This window comes from Vigna unguiculata, chromosome 3, assembly GCF_037176805.1.
Source record: "Vigna unguiculata cultivar grain cowpea cultivar isolate G323 ecotype 2 chromosome 3, ASM3717680v1, whole genome shotgun sequence".
In the NCBI taxonomy this organism is placed as follows: Eukaryota; Viridiplantae; Streptophyta; class Magnoliopsida; order Fabales; family Fabaceae; genus Vigna; species Vigna unguiculata.
Genome location: NC_140794.1, coordinates 18,317,461 through 18,338,487, shown reverse-complemented (window position 1 = coordinate 18,338,487; position 21,027 = coordinate 18,317,461). Strand labels below are relative to the sequence as shown.

The 21,027-nt window shown below is 33.9% G+C and overlaps 2 protein-coding genes across 10 annotated transcripts; one reads left to right on the top strand and one right to left on the bottom strand.

Annotated features, from left to right (window-relative positions):
• The first annotated feature begins 3,861 nt into the window (after positions 1–3,861).
• On the top strand, positions 3,862–7,377 carry LOC114176439 (uncharacterized). Its single transcript, XM_028061481.2, has 6 exons — positions 3,862–4,485; positions 5,316–5,869; positions 5,970–6,031; positions 6,594–6,692; positions 6,811–6,987; positions 7,103–7,377. Exons 1-6 carry the CDS (start codon positions 4,019–4,021, stop codon positions 7,142–7,144), a joined length of 1,401 nt encoding a protein of 466 aa, XP_027917282.1. The 5' UTR covers positions 3,862–4,018; the 3' UTR covers positions 7,145–7,377.
• Positions 7,378–9,100: 1,723 nt separating this feature from the next.
• LOC114179170 (uncharacterized) lies at positions 9,101–20,897 on the bottom strand. Of its 9 annotated transcripts, none has more exons than XR_003603442.2 (9): positions 20,601–20,897; positions 18,597–18,831; positions 17,243–17,366; positions 15,632–15,978; positions 13,760–15,545; positions 12,747–12,997; positions 10,226–10,344; positions 9,877–9,988; positions 9,101–9,454 (listed from the first exon to the last, which is right to left on the bottom strand). XR_003603442.2 is itself a non-coding variant. In XM_028065409.2 (8 exons), the coding sequence occupies exons 1-7, from the start codon at positions 20,654–20,656 to the stop codon at positions 10,270–10,272; spliced, it is 2,874 nt and encodes a 957-aa protein (XP_027921210.1). In that variant the 5' UTR covers positions 20,657–20,897; the 3' UTR covers positions 9,101–9,988; positions 10,226–10,269. The 9 variants fall into 9 exon arrangements, 7 of the variants coding, with proteins under 7 accessions (XP_027921210.1, XP_027921208.1, XP_027921212.1 ...); XR_003603441.2 differs by having other exon boundaries at positions 10,234–10,344; XM_028065409.2 differs by having other exon boundaries at positions 9,101–9,988.
• Between the last annotated feature and the right edge of the window lie 130 nt (positions 20,898–21,027).

Genomic DNA, 21,027 nt, shown 5'->3' with positions numbered 1-21,027 from the left:
ACCGAGTATCGAACTTTCCAGGTATTCTTCTCAATCTTCCTTTGAGATCAAGAACTTTCAATTACAATGAATAATCAGATAACACTCTCACAATAAGAGTGTACAATATAATTCACAAGTTCCAACTTCACTCAATGAAGGATATACAATATGTAAACTTACATCCCAATTCACTAAGCATTGACAATTTCTTGACTCTTTGATTTTTTTTTCTATTCTCTTTGCTTTTATTTTCTTCTTGTAAGGCTTTGTATCCGTTATATAGATATTGCATTTGATAGTCCTTAGAAAATTCAAATTGCAACTCTTGATTTACAATCTTCTTGATATGAAATGACTTGATTAATTTCTTTAATTTGATTTTCAGTTTGAATATTTAATGTCATTCTTCGATACTTTAATTTTAAATCAATTTTTGCTCTTCAAGATATTTTCTTTCCTCTTATTTTTGAGCTCAAATTTGAATTCTGCTCTCTTAAACATTCACAATTATCCTATTAAAAAAATTTATTGGTATAATTTGATTCTTCATTTGAATTGATAGTGCAATAATTTTATTCAATCAATCAAAGAAGTTGTTCCCGTTCTATTTTGTTATATGTTTCCAACTCAAAGTATATGAAAAATGTTTATCATTCTATAAAGGTGCTGATATTGTTAGCAATCAATTTATAGTTGTTGGAAGGTTTTACACTTTTTACGTATATACAGCGATGTGTGAAATATCTTGCATAAAAGAAGATAGACGTTGTGTGATTTTATTTGTTTGAAATGGCACTGTCCACAATTATGTGAGCTTATGAAGTGCTGAATGTTAAGCTACATCTACACTTGTTTAAAGTTTGGCCCACCAGATGATATTATATGTTTCTAAATGTTTTCATTGTGCTTTTAATTACATTACATGCCTATCATACTATGGAGCAATATAAATATATATATATATATATATATATATATATATATATATATATATATATATATATATATATATATTTCATTAAGAATGGAATTCTCATTGTCATTTTCACTTTTCGGTAGCATATACCCAAACCAGATGAGGTTTCCATTCGATTTTTTCTTTCATTAAACTGTTGATGTCATAAATCAATAAACATTTAAAAAAATTGAAATATCTTTATTTCAATATAATAAATATTATAAATAAAATAAAATAATTATTTAAGAACTTATTGACATATATTTATTTAAATACAGATAAATTTAAAAGTTATTTAAGTGTTTGGATTGCAATCACTCATGGCTAATACAATGTTTTTTTTGGACAACAATCACTCTTAGGCAAGACAATGAGTATTCTTTCTAAAGCAATCATTCTTAGTGAAACAAATAGGGTTTGAATAAAAATATGATCATAGAGATCAAAAGAGTTTGCTTACAAAAGAGCATTAGGATCTTACAAAATATACAAGTATATGCATTCTCTTTTAATTTGTTATGTGAACACAAAAATGTTCTTTTACAAAGCTTTTAAGATTATAGAAAGATTTTATCATTATTTTTATACTTTGCAATTGATCACACCTCTTCTTTTTTTCAAAGGATATCTTTGTGTAAGTTGTTACAAAATCCTTTCTGACAAATGAGAGCTTTTGAGGTTTAATTAATAGTTTCATCTTCTTCATCTCATGAGTGTGATCGTAAAGATGCATTTAATGTGTTCCATGTAACATTAAATGTTAAACTCCTCTTCAAACAATTTGAAAATAACTATCAATACTTATCATTGCTAGGCTAGATAACTTTTAACTCAAATCAAAGTAAACACAAAAACTTTACAAGGTAGATAACCAGACCAAAGTTGACCAAAACTTGTATTCAAAAAGATATTGAAGTAGATTTGTGTTTTGCACAAATCATTTCGATAGATAGAAGATGAAGACATTCACTAACACAATAATAAATTTCAAGAATGTTTTTTGTTAGGTACAATGTAAGTTTATGTGAACTTATTATTTAATGAACATTTCACTTATTAAAAGAAATAAAAGTTGCAAGGTACTGTACTATCAATAGAAGGAAACACTTATACAGTTGAATGAAACACTTATATCTTACATAATTTGCTTATTTTCATATTTCAACATCATTCGGACAAAACTTCTTCATATTTTCGTATTTCATTGTGACGTACGTGTGATTTCGTATATTTTTGTAGACATAGAATGTGCTTCCTATCTAACGATCTTGAAGAAGGTAAAAGTTTCTATTAATATGTGAAATTATTTTATGTTAATTTATTCTTAATATGTTTTGTGATGATGGTTAAGATAGTACTTGAAATAGTAGTACGGTATATGGATATATATATATATATACCCATTATCATACCAACATGTTAGAAATTTAATTTTAGAAAAATAAGTTATATATTAAATATTTTGTATATAAAGAATCCAATAGTAGTAAATATAAAGCAGTCGAACATATAATTATTACCTATTTATCTTTATAAAACTGGGGAGTTATAATAATGGTTATCAAAATATTTGGGGAGTGTTATATCGGAGAGTAATATGGTGTGCTGTATTAAGGAGGACTTTAATCATTAAACGTTAGCAACGTACTTTTTCAAACCAGTTATTGCATTTTATTGCTGTTTATAATTATTATTTGAAATGAATTTAGTGTTACTGGAAGGCAGATAGCTGCGTTGATGATGAATAAGGTCTAAATTTGATCTTATATATTAATACCTTCAGAATCGAAACTCTTAATACAGATTTGTATTAAATGAAAGCACATTTGGAAGCACGAAGTTATAGTTTTATTTTTAATAAATAAATCTTATTCGTATATTATTATGTTTTAATTAATAATAAAAGTAATATCCAGCAATATTCCTCTAAGACCGAAAATAATATAATGCAAAGTGAATGGTGTCTCTAAAGAAAGGAAAGTAGGGTTGAAAAATAGAAGAGAAGGGAATGATTAAGGCCACTCGTTTAGGTGGTGCTAGTCTTACATCACCTCACCTAAAAATCAAAAAAGATCAAAACACTATTCATTATGATCTCTAAATGGAATAATAAAGGGTTGAAGATGATCCCAAATCAACTCAAGGCATGCATTGTCCCCTTTCAGACATCAACCATTCTCTCCTCTCCACCTTTTCTTCACTTTTTCATCATCAATCAATTCAAAACATACTTAATATACTTAATACTCCAATTCTAAAATATTTTAACTATTTTCTTCTCTTGAGTTTCAGATTTTTAAAACACACAATCTATCATCCTACTAATTCATTTGTTCTTGCTTTTCTTGAATTGTTTTGATCCTCATATTTGTTTCCCCAAAACGGTTGCATGAGAAAGTCGAATTGGGACATGAAGACAACCGAAAGGGTAACAGAGAATTGCATGGCCCACCCAAAAAGAAAATCAAAAGCATGGTGCGAAAAGGTGGAAAAGAAAACACGAGCCTCATTATGCTGTCTGTGGGGACTTCAATTCTCGCATAACCATCTTTCCAGGTAACGAAACCAATTCAATCCCACCTTGCATTTTCAATCAATTATCACACACTATTTTGGAGAAACCAAAAACAATGCTAGGATATCCCCGAATCCTAAACCATCTTCATTCAATTCACCTTTTTCTCTTCCTTTTCTATAAAACATTTCTATTTCTGTTCTTCGCTGAGAAACTAAAAAATACACTTATTTTATATGAATTTAAATTAATACTTAGTATCAATTACTATTACTCTTACACCCGTACACCAATGTGAAAAGTACCATAGTGTAAAATAAATTAAATAAAGAAATACATAGTAGCAGGGAAGTGAGTGTCAAAGTCAATCAATATCTTTTTCAATAATCTCTCTTTTTTTTTTTTTTTCAAACTAATTTTTCAAATCTTTTTGTGCGTGCATTGCTATGTCAACCTTCTCTATATATATTAGTGTAAGCTCCATGGCTCAAACAATAGTAATCATTGAAAGTAAAGCACGCCTTCTGCATTGTGTTTTCCGGCACCGCTGAACGTCGCCGCAAATGAACGAGTCTCAGAGAGTCGGCTTAATGCGGGGTTTCCCTCGCCGTCGATCGCAGGAGGACCGATTTGATACACGGCGGCGACAGGCCCTCTTCTCCGGCGCCGGGAATTTGGAAGCCATGGACGCTGACGACTTCGCTGACGTATTTGGGGGCCCACCGCGGACTCTGCTGGCGCACAAAATCTCAAGCTGCGGGTCTTTTTACGAAGAAATATTCAGGGCGCCGGAGTTTGCGTGTCCGGTTGCGAAGGGTGGTCGGAGCTTGCCAGTGTTCAGGATTCCGGCGAGGGATGAGGGATTTTACAGCGACATATTCGGGTCGGACGATGGGCGAAAATCGAGAGAGCGGTCGAGATCGCTGTCGAAGGAGAATTCGTCGTCGGCACTGAGTTCGGAGGAGCTGAGCCCTCGACGGCCGGCGATTGGAGATGACGTGGCACTCTCTGGTTTTTCTTCAAATCACAGGTACTGCTAACAGATAAGATTCCCTATTGAGAACAAAACTAAAAACTCTCACCCTTTTTTTTAGAATTTGAAATTTATACCCTTGGTTCTGAGTATGTTTGCATGTGCTATCTCTTGTTCTTCTCGGTGGAATGAGAAGAATGCTTACTGGTTAAAATTTGGTAAAAAGATATAAAATTTAATCAAATAAAACGTCAAGTTTAGAAAGAGTGCTATCTCTTTTTCTTTTCTTATTTCCAGAGCTGAATTTCTTGCTTCCTTTTCCCATGTTTGGAAGTGTTCCATTTGAGAGTTCAAATTCATGTATTCTTAACAGAAGATGCTGACGTAATCCATCAACGATAAACCATTTAAGATATAACTTATATGATAGGATAAAAAATCATTTTCGTTAAGTTCCTATTTATATTGACTTTTATTAGAGGTTTTTTAGAAGTTGTATTTTAAATTTAAATTATCTGAAACGATTACTAAATATATGTAGCAATGTGTCTTTACGTGCTTTTAATTGGAGCAGTAAAGTTTGGTGGCTAGCCTTTTCTAAATTACTGATGAAAGAATAGTTTCTTTTTTTGAAATAAAATAACCAAATATCCAACCAACATTAGAGATTATTTAGAAGTAGGATTCGGCTAAACAGAGCTCCATAAAGTTGGAGTCTATACGAAACCATTTCATTGTCAATAACTTAAATCTACGACTATTTAGGCTTTCTAGTTTCTACAATCAATACTTTGATTTTATAGAATTACTTTAAAGAATAAGCATAACTTGATGAAAATATGGTAATGCAGTAATGGAATTCTGAGTGTTCTTATTGATTGCTACAGGCCAATCAATGTTCCATGGAGATGGAACACATCCACCGTGATGCCGGAGGCTGAGGAACACTCAAGTAAACATGGGGTGCCACTTTTTGCATGCAATGATCAGTTATTTGAATTTCAGCATCAGGATAATAACGAATTCAAGGACAACTTCAGAAGCTCCCCTTTAGGATCCTCAAGAAGAGTTTCGTCCCCAGAAACAGTTAGTTTTGAATCCAATTCGTACCAAAACATCAGAGTGCTCACTGATGACTGGGAGCTCAATTCCCCATTTTCTGTTGTCTCGTCTTCGCTTTGTCAAGAACCTGATACAAAATTTTCAGTCCATGAGCACGTGTTCTCAGAACAAATCATAGGTGATGATTACGAAGATGAGGATGATGAATTTATGAGCTCCTATGTCATTGAACTCAACTCCAACCTGGGAAGGGAAGAGTGTGGAGCATCTGCCATTGATGATGCAATTGCATGGGCCAAAGAGAAGTTTCAATCACGAAACTCTGATGAAGAATCAAGCCCGAAAAATGATAGCAATGAGCAAACTGTTGGAAGACAAGGTGATTGTCTTTGAAAAGGAAAAGTTTCGTACGAAGTTAACATATTTTAGTCCTCAATCAGACAATAGTAGACATTTATGTTTGTATCCTTGTGATGCAGGAAGATCTGATGCAAGTGAATACCACCATGATGATGGGATTGGAATAGTTCACACAATGGAGGTAATGTGTTGGATTGGATATGCTTAAATAAGTATCTCAGCAGATCATTTCATATAACTGATACAAAGATTAACCAGATATTTTTTGAAAACAAATGTTTGATATATATGATGTTTAGTTGTAAAAATTTTTTTAACAAAAAAGGGAATAATCTAATAACAACCCATTCTTTTTGAAGTACTTTCAATTTCAACCACTTCATGCTTGGTCAACCGTTAAAGATTGATTGATGACACAACCTCCAATTCTCAGGATCACTTTACTAGTGGCTAAAGGATACTGTTTATGAAAATATATGGCAGAATATACTTTTGTATATGTAAGTGATTTCTGAACTAAGAAATCAAAACCATACAGAACCAGAATCAGATTAGAATAATAAAGAAAGTTTATGTTATTAAAAATGAGTAGAGGTTAACTTCTAGCTAAAAACACTTGTATTTTTTGAAGCAATAAAAATTGCATACTTTGTAAAGGCACTGGTTCATATTAGGACTTTTTCTTTATTTCTATTTGTATGTCGTTATAATTAAGATTATTGATAGCTGTGTGTTTTATACAGAAGCAACAGACAGAGACAGAAAAGTTGGACAGAGATATAAGATTGTGGTCATCTGGCAAGCAAAGAGATATTAGGCTACTACTTTCGACACTGCATCATGTAAGATTTTCTTTGTTGATGATTTCCTATTGCTGACGGTTTATCAAATCTGCAGTTTTATACCACTTTGACAAACACAAATAACAGGAGAATTGACCTGATTTTTATTTTTTTTTAGATTCTATGGCTTGAGAGTGGTTGGTATGCTATTCCTCTTATGAGTCTATTAGAAAGCTCAAAGGTGAAAAAGGCTTATCAGAAAGCAAGGTTATGCCTGCATCCAGACAAACTGCAGCAAAGAGGAGCAACATCCCTACAGAAGTATGTAGCAGAGAAGGCTTTCTCAATTCTTCAGGTTTGTAAAATTTCTAGACCATATATATGAACAAATTCTTCTTCTATCATTGTTTGTTTAGGCAATAAAGTATGCACTGAGGATTATTGTTGATTTCAACTTCACACTGGAACAGGACGCATGGGCTGCATTTATTTCCGAAGATGTTTCGTTTTAGCCATTGGATGACTCTAATTCTTGGTAGCTCAGTTTTGTCTGGAATGAGAAGTGTTAGTTGACATGCAGCACATATAAATCTAAAGCCATGAAACTTGAAAATATGAGCTCTTTTGTACAAATTGTTACTGAGGGATCTACTGTTTTATTTATGTTTGTATCATAACTTCATAAGCTGTTTGTTGCTTTAGTAGGTGTATTTCTGTTGTAATTACCAGAAAGTTATTGGTCTCAGTATTTGATTTGTAAATTACATGATTACTTTATGGGAGATTAGCGGTCATCACACTACCAGACAACAATATATTAAATACCATAAATTATTAGAAAAAAATAACTACAATGTCTTAAATTTAATTTAATTACAAAACTTGTTCTTATAAGAAGGGAGAGAGTCTCAAGATATAACCTTAAAATATAAGATTGGTCTAATAGTAAAAGTTAGAAGGAAATGTGGTGGAAGAAGACGAAGAAAAGGTGGTGAAAGAAAACAGAAGAGGTTGTGAGTTCAACTCTTTCCATTAATAAAATATTAACAACTATCGTTTTGCTGATAAAAATAAATAAATAAATAAAAGGAGGGGAAAGAGTTATATACATAAGATTAGTTTTTGCTACTGCCTATTACAGGTAACTATAATTTTCCTAAACTACTACAATTAAGCCAACTATATTAACTAGCTAATACTATGTCAACAAGGCACCTAAGTAGGTCAATGGGTTGCTTTTTCTTCCAACCATTGGTTCATGTAGGTCAGTCTTGCCTTCTTCAAAGTGTTGTTTGGAACTTCTACTGGTTATTGTAGGTCACGTACAACTGCATTAGTGGATAAGTCAGCATCTTACTTAAGCTCAAACACATGGTTTATTTGACTCACACTACATAAGATTGGCTCATTTCTACGTATTAACTAATTGGAGTAGCTTCTTTCACTTCTATAAATCAAAATAAGTTAGCACAAGTGTTAATGGATGTCATCTTGGGCTTCCATCAGTTGTCACGAGATTTGGAGATTAATTCCAGAAAATCAACTCTATGTCAACTCGTGAACTCTACATAATTGCCAAGCTAATTCTGAGTTGTATGTGCTGGCTGATTTAAATCATCATTTGATTGTTGGCCTTGCTTCATTTAGTTGCACTGGAATCACAAAAACACAAGTTATAATTAATATGCTATTTAAAACTACCTAAGTTAGAAAGCTAAGTCATTAACTAGGCTAATCTTGCTAAAAATTACAAGCCAGAATTGCACCTATACTTTACCTATTCTAAATCAAACTTATGGATCAACACAACTGTACAAATGCATACAAAGTGACCTTAAACTATAATAGACTACTTAGGCTACCTAAAAGTTAGTCTAAGCTACACTAATATACTCTAAACTATGAATAATCAATTATTACTACCGATAATAACTTATCACAACAAGAAAAATATTTTCAGAAAAATTTGTGATAATCAATTATTAACGGCAATTGTGACTTGACTTTTTAATTTCTTGACGTAATTTTGAAAATGACTTCTACAAAAAAAGTTGGTAAGCTTTCATTTGAAAATACAGAAATTGTAGAAGTCCGAGTACTTCAAATTTTTTTGTGAAAAAGTTTTTAAAAACCTAATGTCGATAGAATGATAATTTTCACCAAGTGAATTCTTATGTGATTGAATCTCATTGTTATTAAGAGAAATTATTCTTCCTTTATTTGATTCAAAAAAAGATGTTCATTTCTTATAAGATTCAAAGAAAATATTTCTTCATCCCGTGTGATTCAAATTGTTATTTATTATTTAGTTATTTCCGAAGCTTCCTTGAACAAGTTTTCTGGAATTACCAGAACAAAATTTGTGAAACAGAATTTTTGAAAAGAAATTTTCGAAACAAAATTTCCATAATTTATTTCAAAATCTTTTTTGCAATGAAATTTTCAGAATAAATTTTTAAAAATGCATATAACATCTTCCCACATTAAATATATTAAATATATTCTCGAAAGAAATTTCTCGAAATACATGGAATACATTCCAAAAAAAGCTTTCCGAAATAAATTTTTCAGCATTTCTTCTTTTCTTCTTTACCCGCAGCATTCTCTCACTTCTCCCTCTACAGCAGCAGTGATGATGGCTACAGCGACAGTGTTTAAATCTTTTTCTCTTACTGTGGGGTGCGGTTAGTAATTAAGGGAGTGCAAGAAGCAATATGCCAAAATTGTTGGTGTTTGTTGTGGGCTTCTTCACTGGTATAGTATTGTAGACGCTTGCAAGTGGATCTTCTACAGCTTCTACTGCATCTTTGACAATCTGATCTCTGACAAGACAGAACAAAACTCTCAATTTGTCATAGCGGGTCAAAAGTAAGGCAAACTTAGATCAGCTAGACTGAATTATTTTGCTACCCCTATCTAGATTATCGAAACATGTCAACGTGGCTAAGTAGCCGTTTTAAAGGATTTATCACCTCAGGAATGAAAATGACCGAATTCACATTTTCTCATTCACTTGAAATTTAAACAAAAGGGAAAATTTAAAAGAAAACACTAATTAATTAACACATTACACTAGGCCTAAACCAAATTCCATCATTAAACAACTCTCCAGTATATACAATTTAATTGCTCAAACTTCAGGTCTTTGAAGTAAATAGTTGTTTGATAGAAACTTTCCGCTGTTCGAGGTTATTGAGACTAGTAACATATAGATTGAGGCAAGATCCCCGTTCTGATGAATAACCTGTTTCCGTTATGGCATAGGAGGGAGAAAAGTAGTAACACGTCCCCTACAAACTCGCTGAAATATGCAAGAATACCTCGAGAATAGATTGGTCGAATACGCTTCTACAATCCTGCAAAAGTCAGGACAAGAGTTAGAGATAGCAGGAAAAGCACAAGTTTGAGCTGAAAAAATTAGCCATTAAATTTATTTAAGGTTCGTAAAGTTGGAGATACTTCAATTTAAATTTGAGTGGATACATCCTTACTTTCTCATTTTACATGTTTATTCATTTCAGAGGACTCAAATCTATAAAAAAAGGAACAATACTTTGTTTATCAAATTTTCAAGCTATAACCATATGACATACCCACTTACAAAGAAATGGAAACACCCAATACTCAAATTAAAATCTCAAAGTTGACCATGGCTTCTGCTCAGAGAGTGATTGCGAAAGAGTTTTTTACCAGGTGCTTGCTGGTCATTCTGCTGAAAGAGATTCAAACCAGAGAACATTAACGCAATTAATTTAACGTAATTTTAGTTTAATTACACAAACAAACAACAGATGAAGAAATTCATCATAAGCAAATACGTTCAATTTCATAGTATCTTCTATATCAAACTAGTTTGAAAATATCACCAACTTTTGCTAGATGTTAATTTAGAAGAGAAAAATATCAATTTTTCCAAAGAACACAGTTAAATTTCTAGATGTTGAAAATAAAAAATTCATCAAAGAATGGGACAGGTTTGCAGTATCCTAAGCCAGCCCCAAAGACATTTTTCAAACCTATTGCCTACGATGTCTTTGAAAGCAAAATATTGGAGGAAGCAGCAAAACTTATCCGAAGGAGCAAACAGGAATCTCTGCCCTGCACATAGATTTACTAAAGAAGAAGTAGTAGTAACATTTAATTACAAGACAACGGCTTTGTATGCTGCAAGCCCGCAAAACTGCATGATATAGTTCAAGTATTGGACTTCAAGTAGACTAGTGGATCTACACGTCGTGTCACACAACATCTGTACGATGTGTGATGGAAATGTGATAATGAGCAAGGACAAGGATCCACTTGAAGAACTAGGAGAACCTTTGACAAGGTCTAGTGCAAGGAAAGCAAAAGAAGCTATGCATCAAGTGTTGTCAATATTAATTGAATACAAGCCCAAGTTTGAAGGAGAAAAGACAAAAGTAGTAAATTGCATCGTAGCCTAAATGACGAGCCACATTGATGCAGTTTCTTTTATTTAAATAAGGGTCCAATGCTTTGTAAAATTGGCTGACCAAATTATGTTTTGGGTTAACTAATTAATGGGCTCTAGTTTTGCTTTAATTTCAAGCTGTAATAAGGGCCCATTTGACAACCAACCTTTGGAAGACCAAGAGGACCTTCGTGAATACTTTTGGATGACTTTTGACTGCCACAATTTCAGTTACAATCAGCCATTAAGTAATAGATCATTATTAGCTTGAGTGGATTATTATTAGCACTAGTGGGATATAATGGCAATTAATGGGTCTTTTGTAATTCTAATGGTTAAAGCTCCTATATAAGTTGAACCATTGTTTATCAATGAAATCAAGTTAAGTTTTGTTCAGAAATTCTATTTTCTATCTAATAGTGAGAGTCATTCTCCTAGTTCTTGAGTGATTCAAGAACCCTTGGCTGTATCAAAGGATTTTTCCATCCTTTGTGTGTTGCCTCTTTTGGAAAGAGTGATTATTTCCTTCCACTTTTAGATTCACCTCTTATTCCTTTCTTCTTCACCCAATTTTCAAAAAGAATACCCAATTCTGCCCAAAAAAAATATCTTGTGGTCATAACTAGTCAGACCTTGTGAAATGAGATTCACATCAATGTGTCAAGATCTCTTGAAACTTCTCACTCCATGACATTTTAAGGGTCCTAGTATGGTTATCTTAAGTGGCTTCATGCTGCCTTACATTACTTTAATGAGCACCTTCCACCATCTGCAGATATGGAAAAGAACTTGAGAACTACAGTTTTTGACCTTGGGCTTGTATGGCTTGGCTTGCCACAAGAGTATGCTGCTACCTATTACCAGACCAATACTCCAATTATATTGATATTTGTTATTTTACTTTACTATTTATTTTATACAATGGCTGATTGTTTGATTTAATTTAATGATCTATATACGCAGCATGATATCAACGGTTATTCTACAAATTAGATATCATATTGTTAGATACATGTTACTATAAGGGCCTAGGCCCATATCTATGTAATGCAATGTACATTCTATGTATAATATGTTCCTTTGTTGTGCTTGTCTTGTGACACACCAAGACTCCATCATATGACTTTTATTTCTACATAGTATTCAGAGCCTAGTAGAAATCTTTAAAACACCCCTTGTAGACACACTATCCATCAGTCACTTTTTTTGGAAAAGTCGTGCTTCGTTCTGACTTCTAACATCTTCTCATTGTCATGCCTCCTAATTCCAGCAATTTCACACTGCTGCTGCTGCCATCCATTGCAGCATATGTCATCCGTCATTTTTTTCTATAAAATCCATCCTACTTAATTTTTAATGTGCTTCCCTTTTGTCTTTTGTCAGCATTTTCCACCAGCAAACGAACAGAAAGGAATTCTGAGGCTTAAAAAATTTCGTTCACTAAACCAATCAACTTATCAACTAAATTTTCCATATTGTTATCATATAGTTATAAATTTTGTCCAAGAAAGGCAAACAAGTCACAAAATTCAACTCCATTCACATTACAAAGGTTCACGATCTAGTGAAATGAAATAAATTCATGGCAGTCTGCTCCTGTCATGCATCAAGAGTCATTCCTCACCTAAACAAAATTACAACCAGGCAAAAATGGATAAAACAAATGAGGAGTGAGATAGAAAAACCTTGTACAAGGACGCAGCAGACTCAGACGGTGCAGTTGGTATTACATTGTGCTCTAGTGATTGCAAAGCATCCAAAGCATCTAAAGTCAGCTGCCAACCGGAAAGGGCGATTGCATCACTACTTGTTCTCATAACAGAACTAGCACAGCCAGCTGCAGCAACATTGCCATTTACCCAAGGGCAACATTGATTGTGATAGGCAATAGGATCAAACTCTGCAGCTTCATAATTACTCTCTCCTTTTGGAGGGCCTAAAGATTTGCACCATGTCAGTGGCTATGCTCCAAAAATATGTACAACTAATGAATGAAGTGCAGAAGGACCATAAAATGATTAGATTTTCCATTTTCATTTTGATGCTTGATAAAAAGCAGCGAGGATAGCAGTGTATATAGAGTCCACTGTCCAAAACTATCAATCTTGGATAGTGGCCCATAGCAGATAACCCTAAAAATGTAGTGCAATAGCAAGAAGTAGGACAACTACTTTTTTAAATATTATACAAACTAAATAATTTATACTACACAGATACCTAAAAAGGTATTAAAGAAATTCATGATAGATAAATACATCACAATTTGCACACACAAACACCATCAATATAGGAGCAATATTAACATAGTGATAAAGTAAAATAAAATGAAACATGATGGTGAAATATATAGAAAAATAACTTAAAATTGGATAAAAAGATAATAAAGAATATGAATTTGAAAGTCTAATATGGAACACAGGATAAAAAATAATGTTCAAAGAAATTAAAGTAACTTTTTGTGGAACATCTTACCATGACCCTAAATCCTAAACCCTAAAAAAACCAAATGACATTTCAGGGGTAAAAATGTATTTTTGAAGTATATAATATCATGGTAGCCCCATGACAGAATGTGAACAGCCGCAGCCATTACTGAAAACTACTCCACTTTGCTATCATGCTATTGAAAATCGTCCACTTTCACTAACAAGGTAGGGTAAAAAGAAAAAAAGTTCAAGATCACAAAATTAGAGCTTACCTATCCCATTTGCAATGGCAAAATCGGATTCAGGGAGAGAACTATTGTTGGCAAATGAAGATTTACCATCCTTCATGATCTCTTCCTTGGTATTTTCACAACCTGAATAAATATTAGCATTACAAGAACGAGATGGGTGATCACTATTAGCAGGCAGAAGATTGCAGTTTTGACTAATCTTTTCACCACTTTCAACAGATTCTGCCTTTGTAGAACAGCCAATTTTTGAACCACTATCTGTTCTTCCTGCAGAGTGAGACATCATCTCCTGGCTATCACCAATAGGATCTTCCCTGTTCATCTCATCAGGGATAATCTCATCCATCAGACCTGGATCTGGAACATATTCACCTGTTTGTCCCTGATGTTCAGCATCTTCTGCTCTCTGTTCCATTTCACCAACAACACTATCAGCTCTGTGCACAGATATATCAGCCCCGTGGATTTCAGCTTCATGACTAGCACACATTCCAACACTCCCTCCACTGATGCCCAAACTAATTCCATCTCGAGCCTGGGCAGTCACAGTTTCTGCATTAAAATGTTCTTCCCCATAGTTTGTACTACTGACACCCACTTCACCAGGGACAACTTCAGTAGCAGTTTGTAAGCAAGTGCTTTGCTGAGCTAGATTGCTGTTATTCAGTTCGGAGGTTTCATTCATATCCACATTGCCATATGTGCTAGAGGAGGGGAAATGAACATCATCAAGGTCTCCAGGGTAGTTTTCAACACTTTCCATAGAATCATCATTCACACTATGACCTATTGTGTCCATTGCAATGACAGACGATGCACGGGTTGAGTCCCTAGTAGATTGGATTCCTATAGGACGATCACTACCTTGAGGGTTTGAAGAAACTCGATTTCCACTAACATGAGTCTCAAAACCCCTTGAATGACTCGGACCTGCACCAGATGAGTCTCTTTGACGAGGTGAACAGTAAGGGTCAAAAATATCAGAATCACGTGCTCGTTTTGATGGACCAGCTGAATATTGTCCACCATCTGTAACTTCATCTCCATCACGATCAATGACAGTTCCTTCTACACTATCAGCCTGCTGCTGCAACCTAAGAATTGGGCGTTCATCTGAGCTTCCACCTTTTTCAAAATTTCTCTTACGAGAGCTTGGTCCTCTTGATTCATATGAAGCTGCACGATCACCAATCTCACTCCCAGAAGGCTGGCCGATCATTAAGTCCCTTCCCATATCTTCATCATGAGTATATTCAGATGTTGCCGTCCTGCCCAAAGGAGTAAAAGGAAAACCCCCTGCCATGGTAAGATTCAAATCCAAATCATCATTTGCAACCAATTTCCCCTCATTTGTTGTTGCTACTTCATCACGGTCATCAATCTGATCTTTTTCTGTATCATCAGCTGCAATCCAACCACTGATTCCACTTGCTGCACTCGCTCCTCGAGTCAATCCTAATTTTTTACTAGCATCAAGAATATCTATACTGTTAGGTACAAAACGAGTAGGACAAGGAACTGATAAAAAATCTGAAATTCTAACTGCAGCACCACATAAGCTACAATCAAGCAATGGTGTCTTTGAGTCAAGTGTAGTCTCATTGACAGATGCCTTTCCCTTTCTAGCATCCAATTTAGTAGAAGCAGAAACTGCCTTTGACCCAGGATCTTGGGTAAGATGAATTTGAGTCTTGCTAGGGCCGAAAGAATATCCATTTCTTTCAGATTGAGCAGAGTGTTCTTCACAATCTTGAACATTTAAAAGCCACCTTGGTTCCCACCCACAAAGGCTTATAAGTTTCTGTGCCTGCCAAAAGCATGAGACATTAGTAGAAAATAAGCAGAGTAGCAACAATAGTATGAAAAAGACAAAAAAGTATACAAAAAGCTTACACGAGTATACAGACAGTATGCCTCATCTTGAGAGTTGTCAAACTCAGATATAATTTCTGGTTTAATACATACTTCTCTTGACATAAAATTCTGAGACTGCGATAGAAAGCGTTCAATCTGTGGACCACGAGAAGCAGACATCAACTCAATAGCAGAGATGGCTATGACAGGAAGACGCTGAAATTGTACGAGTCCATCACATCTATCCTTGTAACCCGCAATTAAAGCAGATGGAGGTGTTGGAGGGAATTGTACTAAGCTTTCCGGACAATTGTTTCCCTTCCAAGGGCAATTTACCTTATGGCCCGAATCCAGCTGCCTAGCAAAGGATTCGCTGGCATTTTGAGCTTTGGCCATGAACAATACAAAAAGGAAGTTAAAAATACTGATGAATATAATCACCAACAACAGAGAAATCCTTCTAGCCCAGTTACCATTTAAAACTAGATAAAAATAAGATTATAGGTGAGCTTGTTTGTGATTATTTTCTACAAAGTTTTTTTTTTTTTTTTATATATAAACTAAGCAGATTTCTTCATTCTTTCTTTTTTTTTTTTTTTTGTCTAAGGTGCTTATTTTAAAAATAAACACCTTTCAACTTATTTTAAATTAATAACCAAATCCTATCTAATTCTGACATAAGCGAATTTTTTTAAATAGCTTATTTCAAAAATACATTTTAAATTTAAACAAACTGGTGTCTGGCTGTTTCAAGAAAAAAATATAAAAGATCTCAAACGATTTAAACTGGGTTGCTTAGGTATAAGATTAATAACTTGTCTTATATGCACAGCTTACATTTTGTCCCTTTATTTTTAATTATTAAATATAGTCACTATTTCTCAGCCAACTACGAAAACTAGATATTAACTATTGATGGAACATTCATCACATTTATCTATCTTAATAAACAAATTTTATAAACTCCTTTAACGCACTAATTTTATTAGAGGATAGATAGAAGCTAAGAATAGAAGTAGGTCTGCGAGGAGAATTAAAGTAATCCTCTAAAACAAAAAGTGGACAGGTACAAGGAACAAGGGGGGAATCACTTAAGATATAGAAACCAAGCCTGGTCTCTGTATTTCAAAGAATAGCACCCATTCCTGTAACAAACATGAGCAGAACACCCACGAAAATATAGAAATAATAAAACAATCATATACCCATTATATTTCAGAAGGATGAACAAACTATGTATTAAATCTTGAATCTCATTTCATCAACAACAAAATAAACATCACTTAGCTACATTCGTTTTTTGGATGTACAAAACTTCATGTGTGCAGCATCAATGCTTTTAATGTTCTACGTAAGCACTAAGTGAGGAAGAACAATACTTATATTTTGGGATTTACATGTTAACAATAGACAGCAGTTCTCAGAAAGTAAAGTTACTGATCTGATTTTCATCCTACTTCTACATCTGGCCTGTACATAATGTACCACCAAAGAGTAGGCCATTTAACATCCATAGTCCACACGAAAGTATAGGCAGTTTTTATAATTTCTACATATAGTTATTAACATGACACATTTTAGAGAAAACAGAGTTTGGAAACAGAATGAAGTAGCCAAAAGTTCATAGATTGCAAATTTCCAATCACCAACCTTCAGCTGATGTCCAAGATGACAATGCTGTAAAACACAGGCAAGCACCACATGATTCACAAGCAATTTTGTCAACACCATTGTTTATCCAGCCTTTTTGTGCACAAGCCAACGAACTGATGATCTGTAGGAAATTAAAGAGAACATGAGATACCAGAGACTGTATCATATCAATTTAGAAGATTTGGAATAGAAAGTATAACATTATCCATACATGCTCAACTCAACCTATAATGCTTATGCCTTACAGATAAAAAAAAATCCTTAGACAACTACTTCATGCAATTACCTGTAACATTTCCTTATTTTTTTATCACATCAAAATTCAAGTCTAATCAATGCCACCACCCACAAATATTTAATCTCATGCTCGATATGTTCATTCCTCAGCGTCGGAAATCCCATATCAACAAGATATATGGCCAAATTATAGTTATATAAGTGGGTACAAACTTCATGTTACAAGTCAATGTTGTGATGTTGAGTTAAGCTTAAAGTTTGATATAAATGCATCATGGTGATACCATTTGCATTCCCAAAGTTGCTTAACAATATACACTATTTATAATTGCACTCAATTTGGTATTTTTTCTTTATAACTGTAAAATATTTAAAAATAATATAAAGTAAATTAATTACGACATTGCAATTTAAGTAGTTAGTCGTGTTGTGAATGGGCACCAGAAATGGCAAATCACCATCCACGCATGGTTACAGGTAGAATTCAATATTGTCACCTTAGGCATTGCTAAAGCAAATTTGCAGAAACTCTAGTTTACTAATAATCAACAAATTACTTGACAAACTTAACACTACTGTCGAAAGACAAGCCAAAAGCTGTCAAAATTTTGAAAACTGAGACCAAAATTATTCTTTAGTGCCTCAAACTAAAGAGAAAAGTTTGCAGTTTTTCAGAAGCAATTACCTCATGTAACAGATGTGTTCTTGTGCTACTAGCAATAACTGACTTCAGATTTGAGAGATGTAACACTGGTTTAATTGTACATAATGAATAAAAAAGGAACCAGAAAGAATTATATGTAGTTCTGTTTACATAATACCAATTTTCTTTACATGGTATAACAGTTTAAGTTCCTATCATAATCTATGAAACCATAAACAGAAACTATCACGGGCACAATCAATATAAGTTTAAAATGCGCATATGCTTTGTTGACTCCAAACATACAACTCTTTGTTCTCTACGACCACAGAATATCATTATTTAGATATTGAAACATAAGTAATCTGTCACAAATTACCCACAACGAAGAGACAGCTTAAAACGAACATGAGCATATTAAAACATAAGTGAATCTGCAAAAACGTATAGAAAACCATGGTCAGTTCAAACCTTAGGCTTCCCAAGCCAATTTATAGGAATAAATGTAGCCAAGCGTCTTAATAAATCTCCCCTTTCCCAAGGTCTACAAGATCTGGAAGACCCACCAGCACTTGTGCTCAAGGAAGTCCATGGTGGTTGTGAACCAACACACGAGAGAGAAGCTGCTTTAGAGACTTGTCCATGACTTGACCCATCTATACTGCCAACATTCATTGGAACGGCTGGGGATGACGCCCCAGCAGAACTGATAAAATTATGAAATTTTTGTCAATTTAGAAGGTCAAATAAACAAATTGGTAGGCTGAATAATGTCATACAAAAATATAACAATTTACAAACACCAGCCATGCATCATATGTGCATTCAAATCGAATCCATAAAAAATTAAGGAACTAATTGCATTGCATATCAAGGGGGTTAATTCTAAAGCTTAGCTTTAGAAACACATATTGGAACCCGAGGGTTTCCACTTCAGTAGGATTAAGACATCAAATATATCAAATCTCCTCTATTTATTGTATAATCAAGAATATCTAGGCTATGTATGCATTATTAGGAACATCTTTATTTATTCCCGTATCATATATTTATTATTAAGGATATCAAATCTGCTCTATTGTATTGATTCTATTTTCTCAATAGCTATCTCAAAAACACACAGTTTCAATTCAATATTTCTCTCTTTTCTATTGTTCAACACTCCCTACTCTAGAATGGTGGAGTTTGTGCCAGCAAGCTTAAAATGAAAAGCATCATGCGGAAGCCAACAGAAAACAAATAAGAAGATGGTGATGGCCAAATACAGTTTTCCAAACTGTGGCTAAGCTGAATGCTCCTTTACTATTCCAAGTGAAGGAAGCCTAAGATAGTTAAGACCTGATTGGCAGATTCCTAATGGTATCAAGGTGTTGAAACCTTGATGAAGTCATCTCCACTTAAAATCTGCCATGTCATTGACCTGTTATTTCATTTAGGGGAAATAGGGAGAAACAAAATGGAAAGGAGAGACACATGATAAAAATAACAAATTAGGACCATTTAAAACTAACCCATCTGAAGAAAAAGCAAGAAAGGGTGGGGGCAGATCTGTCTTTTCAAATTTTTTTGGCAATTAAGGAGAAACAATTGAGTAAAAATTATTTTTAATTAATTTAATATTTTTCATTAGTGTAAGAATATTTTTCACTCAGTTTATTTATTTCCACTCTTTCTTCTATCCATCCAAACATGTGGAAACTTTTTTCATTCTCATTTCTATCCATCCAAACATATCTTTTCAACCCTATTTCTCCTTCATTTATCTCCTTCCTATTTCTTTCCCTCTTATTTCCTTCACTCAATTTCCCTTTAAATCCAAACAAAAAATTTAAAGAAGTAGCTCCTGTAAATACCCTTGACTAAAACATTGTGAAAGTCAATCAATGGCAGAGAGTTCTGCATGGCAAGACACAACAAGCTAGTAAATTCACCTAAACCCACATGCATGGTCAGTCGCAACAAGCTAACGAAATCACTTAAACCCACCTGCATCTTAATTTGCCGGAATGCTGTTGAGAGCATAAACAAAACTAAGACACTGAGGTCACCCCAGTTATTCCTTATGCACTTGATCTATATTTACTCTACAATGTCCGAAAGAAATTTTAGGGACAGATTAGGAATTCATCCTTTATCTCCTTAATAACAGTCCTTAATAACAGGTGAAGCAGAAAAAATCACAAACAAGACATACAGAAGGCATACTTACATAAGCACAACATTTAAAAGTACACAATTCGCAACAAAAACAGCACCAAACCACTTTTTTTATTACTTAGATCTAATTTTGAAGCTGGAGGAGCAAAGACAACAGTATTATCGTATTTTACTGTACAATTGAATTTCAAACCTCATGAAGTCGAATAAACCGAGCAAATTGAAAATAAGTTTGCAAAAGTCCATAGAAAACAAAACCCTAATTTAGGAAGAAAACAAAAGTTTGCAAGGAAGTAAGAGAGAGGAGAGGATGAATACCTGGCAGCAGGTGCTGGATCAATGGTGCCTCCAGAACTGATGACCTCTTCCCTCATTCCTTCACTCACTCTTTCTCCTCTGGAGAGTTTCTCAAATTTGAAGCAAATGAAATGGACTAGAATGAAAGACTAGGATTATCAGTTTTGGTAACTGTCAGCGCGTGGAAACCACCCAGAGAAATACCAATATAAATGAAATTGACTAGAACGAAAGAGTGGGATTAGCAGCCTTGGTATCTGGCAGCGCGTGAAAACCACCTAGAGGAATACCAATATAAGTTTGGGATGCACACACCAAGTGTGTACCCTTATGGCTGCTACTGCAATATTTATTTATATATGAAACCAATAAATTATAAAATAATGTTAAATCTTAACAACTTTCAAAAAATATTTTTATATATATGAAACCTTTGAAAAAATTGCAA